At 39.1% G+C, this 12167-nt stretch overlaps 1 protein-coding gene across 1 annotated transcript; it reads right to left on the bottom strand.

The window, feature by feature from the left end:
- Window positions 1-11: 11 nt before the first annotated feature.
- LOC135468310 (probable tRNA(His) guanylyltransferase) lies at window positions 12-11770 on the bottom strand. The gene is made up of 7 exons (XM_064746492.1): window positions 11649-11770; window positions 7043-7647; window positions 6420-6599; window positions 3924-4093; window positions 2872-2960; window positions 2507-2614; window positions 12-1023 (listed from the first exon to the last, which is right to left on the bottom strand). Exons 2-7 carry the CDS (start codon window positions 7387-7389, stop codon window positions 862-864), a joined length of 1056 nt encoding a protein of 351 aa, XP_064602562.1. The 5' UTR covers window positions 7390-7647; window positions 11649-11770; the 3' UTR covers window positions 12-861.
- Between the last annotated feature and the right edge of the window lie 397 nt (window positions 11771-12167).

Genomic DNA, 12167 nt, shown 5'->3' with positions numbered 1-12167 from the left:
GGGATTGCACATTCTAAATACTTATATGCTGTAATATATCCCTAATAATGATAACACTGTTATTTAATCCACTTTCTGAATGACAAATACCCTAAATGACTTAAAATTTCATCCATGACTATGTTGCTGATTTTTCCACATTCTAAGAGTTCTCTTGACTTTAGAGAGGTGTTTGGAAGGTAGGATGATGTCCTACTGGGAAAATGTATGTTTTAGCGTGGAAGTAAAAAGCTTTTTTGTGGTCAAATTTTTAGGTCATTTAGGGTAAATCTGATCTATACCTAGCTCTTTTATGCCCTAAATATAAAATTCCTAATCATGCCAATATATAATGTGGTTGGAATGTAAGAAAAAAAACAAAACAAATGCACATGTATTAAGTGTTTAACACATCTAAATGACTGAAAACAGAATCACATTCAATGTTTAATTTCCAGTTGTGTAAAATACACATCACTGTTCCTAAAAATTCCAGGTACATAGACTACTTACATGCTGCATACAACTTTTTTATTCTACAAATTCTCACCCCTACCACCACTGACAACATTTTACACAGCCAACCTCTCTCCCCATATCTGAGAATGTAGTTCTTTTGAAATGTAAAAACTTAAGTTTCTGTGGTATTCCCTAACATCTGATTGGTCAATAAAAGTTTTGTGGGCTGTGAATAGGTATATGGACATGCATTTTCCTACCACTAAGAATGCATGGGAAATCATGTTATCCACTACACCTCAAGTGTAGCACTGTGAAGATCTGGCAATAGAGGCCAGCCATAGTGGGACCAGAAGTGCTATTTCCCGAAGCGGGCACACTGCTGCCTGTCAGAATAATGTCCTAGGCCATATCGCAGCACTGTCACCTCTTTGTATCTGAGAGAATCTCCGGATGTTCCTGCCAAAACTGAGAGCCTATGATATCACAGTGTAGCTGCAGAATATGGAGACGTGACGATTGTTTGCGACGGTCCTTGGGTGATGAACCAGGGCCGGATCTGTGACGTTCACTGGCAACATCTTCCTTTAGAACATATCAATATTACCTTAACATTAGTCCCCAGAAATCGCACTGATGTGAGACTTCCCATTCATTGTGCTGCATCAGCACGTTAAGTTCTAGACTCTCAGTAGCAAACCAGTTTATATTAAACCTCTTGGTGCAAGCTGTCAATGTGAAAGTTTCAAAACATGCTTTTTTCAGTGGATGGATCCCACTTGCCTGAAATCCTGTCACCCCTTCTCATGACAGTGTTATGTATTTGATTGGTGTTTTACGCCTACTCAAGAATATTTGATTTATACGACAGTGGCTAGCATTATGGTGGAGGAAACCGGGCAGAGCCTGGGGCGAAACCCACGACTATCCGCAGGTAGCTGGAGGCCAGGCAGGAGCCAGCATGAGCTGGATTTGAACGCACAGCAACCACATTGGCGAGAGGCTCCTAAGTCACTGTGCCGCTCTGGCATGCTAATCCCCTCCGCAATGTTAATTATCATGCCAAGCTCAAGAAAATGTGGCACCATGACATCAAACAGACATATCCTCTCCATCCATTTGTGGGAAAGTCTGCAGCAACCTGCGGACAGTCGTGGGATTCCCCCACGCTCTGCCCGGTTTCCTCCCACCATAATGCTAATCATAAAATACCAATCAAATAAATAAATAATTCAGACATATGATGTATTAAACCAATGCATATCCTGGATATGCAGTAGACCTACAGGTGTATTTGCTACAGTATAAATGCTTATGACTGGTGAAATTACGTGTAGTATTGATTGACTGATGGGAAAGATCAATGGGTACAAGCTTTCCATCATAAACCGGGTTAACTTTTAGTAACATGCTGGGTTTATGACCTACTGGTACAAGATTTCAGTAACAAAGCAAGTTTATTTTCATTTATTTTATTGACATACTCCAAGAATTCTTCACTTCCAGGCTGGTGGTCAGGTTTCTGAGTGTAGAAAACCAGAGCGCTCGAAGTAAGCCACTGTTTATGTGACAAACCTCCTGGCTCAAAACCACAGATGAAGGAGCAAGAGATGGATTCCAGGGTCAACAGTCTGATAGTTTCAGCAAGCCACAGCTCTAACAATCTAAGCCAACAGGAGCCCACCTAGTTTACATAAACCATTTCGTACAACCTCTCAATAACTTACCAGGTTGTAACCAACTGCTACTTCCTGTAGGCAACACACTAGGTTTATAATCTCAAAAACCTGATCTAATTCAGAATGGCACTAAATTACACGTACTTGTATGCCCTAGTTATCAATCAAACACGTCTACGTATTCATGAGCTGTAACAAGTTCACATCGTTTTGTCAGAGGCTGTGGTGTAATGAATAATAATTAACAGGAAATGGTAGAGAATTAAAGAATGCTAGAAAGAGTGCATATTTCCAGGTATGCAGCACCAACAATTTTGTTGAGCTGCCTTGATCACTTTAAATATAACATCCAAAGCTAATGCTAACTGAATCCTGTATACATTGGTTACCTTTTTCATGATCAGCACAGTGCCTTTCCTGTGGATCTCTGGGAGATTATTGTAGTTGATGTTGAACTCTCTAAACAGCAGCTCATTCTTGTCACTTGATAATGTTCCCTAAAAATATCAACATACATACCCCATAACTTTCATTCCAACAAGACAAACTTAAGAAGGAAAACCTGGAAAGCAGACAAGGTTAGTCTTTAATGTCAAGTTTATAACGGCTAACAGTTAAACTTTTCTTTTTCATGTTTTCTTGTGCTATGTATTTTTGCTGCAGATAATTTAAAAAGTTAACAATGTATTTCATTCATCATGAAAAGGACATAGGTATTCATATTATGTTTACACAGTTGAAGATAGAAGGGAACCTTGAGTTTTTCCTGAGACTGTGCTGGAGTCAGGTCATGCTCCTGGATTAACTTCCAGAAACAGGTGTTGTACAGGTTATTGATGTGGCCTACAACAGAAGAGAGCAAACCTATTACATGTAAACATGAACTGGTACATATAATATGGGTGACATGATTTGTTTTTCATTTTGTTTCCTTGTTTTTTCATATTGCTTTGAATATTATTTCAGTCATATGAGAACACTGTTTCTTTGTCACAAGCAGGTCACATCACCACAAACTGGTAGTGCTGCCTCAGGACCCCATGTCTTCAGCTATTATCCACACCTAATAAATTAGTTGGCAAAACAATGGGTGACAGTTGGGTGACACATGGTGACTTTGAGGACTGGGCAGAGTAGCAGGCCATCAGTGTTAATAATAAGTGCAGAGGAAGCTAATACATATAGATCTAGGAAAAGATTACTTTTATTTATTCATTTATTTATTTACGGCATTGGTGAGAAGCTCCTGGTTCATTGCGCCAGGCTTGCATGCAAAGCACATTGGCCATGGAGACTCCAGGAATGGTTTTAGGGATTAGAGGTGGGAATGCCTCACAGTGATCCGGCCAGCCAGCAGACTACCACATGAAAAACTGAATACAAGTCAAAGCAAACAAGTCTTGTGGACAGTGAGGCAACTGTGCAGTGTAGAGCACACAGAGTATGTGAAATCACACCCACAATTTGCTTTCGGGAGAGGGTGGTTATGTACACTTAGTAGTCATTGGGATAGGTGTAGCAGTGAGCGGGATATCCTGTAGCAGTGAGCGGGATATCCTGCAGCTGTGAGGGGGACTAATGCAAGAGACTACCACTTTTGTGGCAAAATCGAAGAAAGGATTCAATTGTCTTGCAGCAATCAAGATCCAGTTCAACAAAGTTTTTGTAACTGACTGTAATTACCATAGCGACATGTGTGACAAACAGACAGCGCCTGCTGGAAGTTACCATCAAGCAGTTTTATAGCTTCTCTTGGCCATGTAGAATTTTGCCACGGTTTGGTGGAGGACAGAAACTGATACTTACAGTCAGCCTGTCTCCAGCTGAGGTAATCCCGAAGATTCTGCTCAGATGGGTAGACAATCACCCGCCCGTCAAATGAGGGAGGGTATTGTAACTGCAGACTGTGGAAGTACCGCGGCCAGTAAAACACGAATGACGATGCAAACAAACTGGCAATGTTTGTCATCAGTTTGCTGCAAGGAAAAAAAACAAAACAATGTCATTTAGAAACCCTTCAAACTAGGAAATGTTTATTTTTGTATTATCTGACAGTTGTTTCATTCCAGAATTTATACTCAGCTTATGTGTTGAGGTAAGTCAGATGTATAATGCAGGGAACTGGGCACATACTAGCAAAAATCGCCACCCTTTGCTAGGTTTCTGACAGTCTTTCTGATCTAAAGCTGCAACTGTTGCTGAACCATCAGGTGGTACATTCAAACACCTCATTGGTTAATACCACCTGCCACCTGCAAGGGCAGTGAGCAACAATGTAAAAGTTAAATTTTAGTTTAAATTTAGATATTATCCTCCATATTAACCATATATGCTCTGTGTTTACCTCTTCCTTTATCCCCTACTCCAAATGTATTTACTGATCATACTGCAGGCTCCTACAAAAACACATGGAAAGCTTGCAGTACAGGCCTGTTTGCTTTCACCATTATTTTGAAGGAGCAAGGCATGACTGTGTGCTTGAACTGTTTGCCCATTGTGCATCACCGTTGTGGGTTCAATCTTGTGGGTTCTCCCACAGTTTCAAGATTCCCTGCATCCAATATATTCAAGTGTCAGCTTCATAAAGGGTACCTGAGTGTTAATCAGCCCTTAGGTAAGTGCACTTCGTATATCTAAAAAACTAGGGCATCATGGAGGTTAAGGGTTTACTTCACGGCTACATTTAAGTAATGTTCGTGAAACCATGGAGGTATATATACAGAAGGATGAACAACTCCGGCTCTTCATGTGTTCAGCGTACGATACCTATACAGCTGGACTCAGGCTTTGTTTTAATATGGGATTAGCCTGTCTGCCTTGTGATAGGTCTTTGCGCGTGTACTCTTGAGACTCTAGAGCGGTGTTTGACAACTCGGGTAAAAGGTACTCAGAATGCACCCAGTTGTGTGTCCCTGGCTCACCACCGCAACAGAATGGAAGTCAAACCACTTTGCCAATTTCCTTGAGAATATCATGTTTAAAAATAAATAACATGCTGGCAGTAGTTGAATAGTAATGACCGCACTTGCAGGGTTTCTATGCCTTATGAAGACAACAATTTCTGATTTGTTACATTTTAACATTCTTACCCAGTAAATGAAGATACTACGTGTATACATACATGTACATACAAGCCTGTCATCAATGCAATAGGTACTTTGCTTATTTGTGTCCAAACACTAGAAAAGTGTTTTTTTAAGCATATTTACAAACAGTTCTACTATAAAGAATTTACATCGTTTTAATAACTTTTTTCCCTTCCGGTAACGGACACGAATAAACGTTCAGCAGAGCGGTGTGTTCACGACAGGTACTCCTCTTCAGTGAGTTACAGTTTTAAAAATTAGTGGGGACTGTGCATGCACACCTATGGTGAGCAGCAGTGCTTTTCAAGAAATATGGGAATGTAGTGTTTACAAGAATCAAACTTGTTAAGAAACCGCTTATGGGGCCCTAAATTGCCAAAGGTGCACATTTTGTTAAGTATTTCCTCGACCTTATTTTTCTACACTATGGATCGATAGTTGTGCGGAAATGTGAGTTTATGGAACTCAAACATGACCAATTTTGGATATTTTTGAAAAAGGCCCATGTATTTCAAATGGGCAATTTTCTCAATTTTCAATGATCATTTTTTAAAAACTGATCTCCGGGGCCCATAATCCATCAGCATCAGGTAAATGGCACACACTAATGTTACCTGCACTATGTATGTCGGAAAATAGTGAAACAATGTTCCCGATAGCTCAATAAATATCGCTGTCCTTTACAAACTATATCTTCCTATACAATAGTCCTACATGTGATTAAAATGCCTGCTTAAACGCACAAATATGACCTTACTACATCTTTGTTGTGAATTTGGAGATGACGCTTTTTAATCAAAGAAAGTAAGTATGATGGGATCCCTATTCAGGCAATTCACCCTAAGCCCTGCTCGCCGACGCCCTATGAGGCATGGTGTCATACACTGGAAATCAACGGTTGCCTCAATCCGGAAGGGTTTATTCAGAGTAGAAAGGCATAGCGGCTGAGTTGTTCCTCCTTCCATATATACCTCCATGGTGAAACGGGCTACAGGGTCTAGCAGACAAAAGCCCTCAATGAATGCTTGATTTCTGCCAATGTGAAGCAGGCCACAAATGGGAAAGTGTGTCTGTCATTTGCCAGAGGTTAGTAGTGTCTTACTTAAATACCATGACAAAATAACTCAAAGTTACAATGTTCAGACAAAATCACCTAAAGCATTCAAAAGGAATACCTACAATGATGATATGGATACAGTTACAGTGTCTACCATACCTAGATCTCCTGCTGTAGGTGGTTGTGTGTTTCCTGAATACAAAGCTGTATTCATCGCTTTGTCCGTATGCCAGAGTTATGTCCCCCTTGAACTCCTCCATCACAGACTGTGCTGCCTTCGTCATTAAACCCAAGGACCTATCATCATTTGGTTTGATGAAATTGTGAGAGTCGGAAAATCTGTGCGCGAGAGAAATATTCGCATTAATAACAGAGCATGCCAGTTATAGCATTCCTGTCAAACTACACCCTAAATCCTCAACAGATTCAAGAAAGGAATTTGTGCATATTTTGACATATTAGTGGATCTTTTCTTTGATCTAAACAAATTTAGCTGAATGATACACTTTAGTCTTTGAAATCTTGAGAATTATGCTTTAAATCTGCATATTAAGTTATTCTTTACTGGTCCAATTTGTTGAGTATTCAGGGTATACCATTCAGACCATAAAAACATTTATAAGAAATGAACTGATCCAACTTGCATGTACATGTACATGTCTAAAAGAAAGAGTTTAGAAAATCCCATTGATGCCATATGCACACAAGCCATTCTCAGCGTGAACCATAAATTATTCGCTGGATTTTAAAAAAACTTAAACAAAACAACCAGCAAGGCTTACCTGTGGAAATTTTTACCATCCACACGAACAACAATCCAGGTGTTTGGAAGACAGCTGTCATCAGCCTCAAACGACTTCACATATTCAAATTTACTCTTAGCCATAGTAGGTGTTATATGAAGGTGAGCACACCTGAGAAAGTTGATCAATGATGAGACTTTCCTCAAGTAGTCGTTCTTCAGGTAAACAGCTTTACCCCAGGGAGAAGCACCATGCTTATAAGTGGACAGGTGTCTGAGTGTACAGGTAATGTGCCTGGTACAGAACTGGAGTGGCACTGGTGTCAGGCCACAGAGTAATTGCCCCCTTAAAACGTCCGTGAGATAAGCCCTGCCTAATTTCCACATGTAATAAACCAGGGACTGGTTCTGTCAACAAGACCAAACATGCTGTGTTTCAAACAGCCAAGATTATAGATTTCATGTCAGGGGTAAACACTAGCAACTGATATCTTTCATTGAAAGAGTCTATTGTGACAGAAATTTTCTGGCCTCTCCAGTAGTTGTCGCTCCTCCTCAATAGATGTTTGACACGCCCCATTAATTCACTGCTGGAGTTTGAAGTTCATGTCTTCTACTGGCAGAGGAGAATTATCAACGAGAGAGCTGGGAAGTAAACAAAACAACATGTGTGATTTGACTTTAAAAGTTTTACAAAGGCCAAAAATACTGCCCCTCTATCAAATCGGACATACAGTGTAACAATGAGAATGTCATACACATAATAATATGTGTAACTTACCAGTATCTATGAATCTGTTGTATTTACCATGAAAATAGTTGCAAAGTTTAAGGTGCTGTCTTCTTCATGTGGTAAAGAGTATGGAATGCTAAAACTGCTTTTCATAATGAACAGCTGAATATTAAAGTGGGTCAAAAGACAGACAAAGGCAACACCAACAAATTTACCACTTTCCATAAAAGATGTTTCATACAATAGACATGTATTTGTAGTACAAACACATTGTTGGGAAAACCTTCTTAGAATCTACCTTTTACCCTACATTCATCAGAAATTATACATTTTTCCATGCCCCAAATTCAAGGCCTTTTTTAAAGAATTTGGGGGTTAATTATATGTGACTGAAAATCCCACAACATATCAAGGCCAACACAGCTCAAAATTTGTCAAACACTAACAGTTATAGAACGAAACCTACACTCATGCATTTTTCATCGGGTAGAAATTTTAATAACACTTTAAGTTTCTACTACACAAAGTCTGTCATTTATTTGCTGCAGTCCTGAATTTACCAAAGGTGGGCAGATTCTAAATTAGTATATTACAAGTTATATTAAAATTATATACTAAAAGCAAATATTAAAAGTTTTGTGTTACAATATTGCAGCTCTTGTTAAAAACACAAATAAATAAACAAAAAAAATATTTCTGGTCACAATTCTGAACTTTTCAACAAAACGGATTATTTTTAAAGGTTTTCCAGGGCCTGAACTTTTTTATTTTTCATGCTCTTCAGGAACTCTCATTCATCTAATTTGGGAGCTAAGTCCATGGAGCAAAATAACATGAAATCTTATAGGGGCCTGTCATAACTAAAGCAAATTTGCGCATGTTTTACCGCAGAACAGTCACACTACAAACAATGAGGTACTGAGTGACAGTAGATCAGTGCTAATCAGTGCTTAGGATACAGTATGGAAACATTATGTGTGATTAATCGCCGTGGTAGTTATGTCCTTGCGAAATGGACCCCAACCTTCTACAATGTACAACTTTTTGGTCACTCCATTCTCCTTTATTAATAAATCTGACTCTCCTGATGTTGGTGAAATATTTTTTAGCAAACCATTAAACCCCAACCAAGTCAAATAAAAAGTAAATATAGAAAAGCGCCATCAAATTGGACACTTTCTTATTATTAAGCAAAGCAGGACTTCTAATACAGTAAAAATTAGGAACTGTAGTACAAAACATAGGGCATGACCAATGGTCTTAGGTTCATGTAAATGAAAGCAATTATAACAGAAATTGCAAGTACAAAAGCAAATCACCATTGGTGTTACACTGGATTTCAAAGCATTGCATAAAACGAACAAGACCAAGAGGCGTTCTATTACCGGTAACCTTTTGTAGTGTTATGTAGAAACATGTAAAAGATGCACATAAATGACGCATTCCTCAAATCGAGGATAATGTGCTCAAATGTTTGTTTGATTCATGGCATTTACACTGTTCCTAAAGAATAGCGTGCTTTTGTGCTGGTCGTATGATTTACAGGTAGTGGAAAAATGACAGGCAAAAATGCCAGGTACATGTAAATAAAGAGACTCCTGCATGGATTTCGAGCAATTTTTGATTGGTGATCAGCACTCTACATGTACATATGTATTTGCTTGTCTGGTCTTCGTCTCAATATGACACCCGCCATATATCAATCATGTCTTAATGTCAGTTGTCACAGACTAGTGATGACACGCTGACCAGTACGTCCTCAATACCCTTTTAACATGTACAAATGCTAAGCCCCTCGTGATAAGTCAGAGAAGTAGCAAGGTGACAGATTGTAGTCTATTTGGCATGTCTGACTACACTCAAGTTTGAACATGGGTCTCTAGTTTATAAGAACATCAAGGATGATGCTCTATCCCCTTAGCCACCTCTGTGTTAATGCTAGTCAACTGCTCATTCCATAACAGGGTACGCTGATATGATCCATTTAGGCAACTAACCTTTTCTATCAAAACCAGCTTAACAAGGTGGGTTCTGATTTGTTTCACGCAGCAAGACATTAATGACGAGGTATAGATAAGGTGGGTGTTTCTCAATTCAAATAGGTCTTTATAGAGTCAGAAATATGTCATATTATATATTCAACACATCCTATTCAACAGCTTTTCACTTCCCTGCAGCATGCACTGACAAACAGATTAAAGATAACATGAATATATAAGGAAATGAACAGCAATGGGAGCTATAAACCCTGAAATAATACCGAATGATATATGTAGTATGTTAGACAGCTGAACAATCTGCATATCATAAAATATAGCCTGAGTATCAGTCCATTGCTTCAAAGTAATTCTTAATGTAGAATTACAACCTAAAGGAGTTTAACACAAGGGGAGACGTTTAAGCTACACAGCTGGGGTGAGATGTATGCAAATACTGATGTTTCCTCTGTGGCAATCTTATTGTTCACTGCCTCCTTGATTTGATGTCATTTCAAACTCTCACAGACAGAAATTTGATTGACCGATAACTGATGTCAAGGATCTAAAAGACATGCCCTTTTTTCTTGAGAGGTTCATTTCTGTTGTGTTTTGGACAGTTTGATTTGATCCATTCCTATCAGGTTGTACACTGAAGCTAATGACTGATTCTCAGTGTGAGGACAAATGCAATTACTGTATGTACATTGTGAACATCCAGAAAAAGTACTTTTCGACTCACGACACCTTGAAGTATTAAAAAGTAAAGTTTACCACATTGTTTACACAATATTTTCACCTTTGTCCATCCAGATGGACTCTCAGATTGAGCAACAGGAGAGTGTTGCGAGACTTACACAAGAAACAGCCCCATGGGTGTCAGACTGACAGTAACGAAGTCACACTCTCATTAAAATTTTCCTAGCGTAAATCGATGTAAACTGAATGATCCCCATAATCAACTAACCTGTTCTGAGTCTTGCCGACTCATAATCGATCCATGACAACCACATAAATTCACAAAATAAGTACACGTAGGCCTACATTTTCAGACAGTACCGCAACTACGACTACATACTCTGTGACTGCCTGAGTAAAACCTGCAGGCGCATGGTAAGAGTATGATGTGCACGAGTATGGATATTCTGACTGGAACTGCACTACATTGTGCCTTAGCGGCCGCAGAGTATCTCTAAGTTCTAGTCAGAAAATTCAGGCTACTATAGTAGATGAGAAAGGCCCATGAGAAGGGCCTTAAAATCGTCATGATTGTCGTCGTTATTTTGACACATTTATCTTATGGTAAATTTTCCTAATTCCATAATGATGGAGAAAAACAAAGCGACTGAGCATGATACATTAATCTAAGTGAAATGGATGCTTATGTACAACAAAATAAATTAATAAAAACTTCAAACACAATGTACTGCACCTTTATTTATTTATTCATTTATTTGATTGGTGTTTTACGCTGTACTCAAGAATATTTCACTTATACGACGGCGGCCAGCATTATGGAGGGTGGAAACCGGGCACAGACCGGGGGAAACCCACGACCTTCCGCAGGTTGCTGGCAGACCTTCACTCTTACGACCGGAAAGGAAGCCAGCATGAGCTGGACTTGAACTCACAGCGACCGCATTGGTGAGAGACTCCTGGGTCATTACGCTGCGCTAGCGCGCTAACCAACTACTGCACCTTTATGGTTGGTCAGTGTCAACGCAAGAGAATACTGAAGCATGTTATTTTGTTATTTTGACACATCATTCTCATGGTAAATTTTCCTAATTCCATAATGATGGTGAAAAAACTGAGCGATTTTCTCCAATGTATTCCTGTTTGGTTTGTTGTTGTTGTTGAACCAGCAGAAGCAGACAATCAGTTTGTTTAAAATTTATAAACTCAGTAGAGGGACAACCTGAGACAAGCAACTTTACCTAAAGAGCTGCTGAGCCAGTCCAAACAACTGTTAAATCACACGTTTCTGGCTTCCAACCATCCGCAGAATTCACACTGTTTACATTATTACAACACCCACGTTTCTTTTCTGGGGGCTGCCATCCTTAATTATGGGTTAAACTAAAAGCGGTACCTTTAAAATTTTTGGAAAACGGACTTTTTGACATAAATTCTTAGGTATGATGATCCTACCATAGACACTTATGAACATCAGGTGAAATGAGTGGGTATATTTGCACAAATTTTCAATTGTATTATTATTACTGTATTATCTCAAACATGTAACCTCTCATACTGCAACACAGGCAACCTAAAGCAATGATACATACAATGTATTGCTGAAGACAATGCTGAGTATATATCTTTTATTGCTGTTCAACGCTGTACTCAGGAATTTTTCACTTATACATCAGCATTTAGATTACCTCTGTGGAGGAACCAGGCTGCTGGGTGGAGTAACCAGGCTGCTGGATGGAGGAGTTAGAATGTATTAATAG

The sequence above is a fragment of the Liolophura sinensis genome, chromosome 6, assembly GCF_032854445.1.
Source record: "Liolophura sinensis isolate JHLJ2023 chromosome 6, CUHK_Ljap_v2, whole genome shotgun sequence".
Lineage (NCBI taxonomy): Eukaryota > Metazoa > Mollusca > Polyplacophora > Chitonida > Chitonidae > Liolophura > Liolophura sinensis.
Note: the sequence above shows the minus strand (reverse complement) of the source record. Positions and strands in the feature narration are given on the sequence as shown.

Excerpts from the sequence above, each read along its gene's own strand:
- LOC135468310 (XM_064746492.1), bottom strand. The coding sequence starts at position 7,389 with ATGTGGAAATTAGGCAGGGCTTATCTCACGGACGTTTTAAGGGGGCAA. Across the intron at positions 6,600-7,042 it reads GATGGTAAAAATTTCCACAG|ATTTTCCGACTCTCACAATT; the intron begins GTAAGCCTTGCT and ends TCTCGCGCACAG. Across the intron at positions 2,615-2,871 it reads AGTCTCAGGAAAAACTCAAG|GGAACATTATCAAGTGACAA; the intron begins GTTCCCTTCTAT and ends TGATATTTTTAG.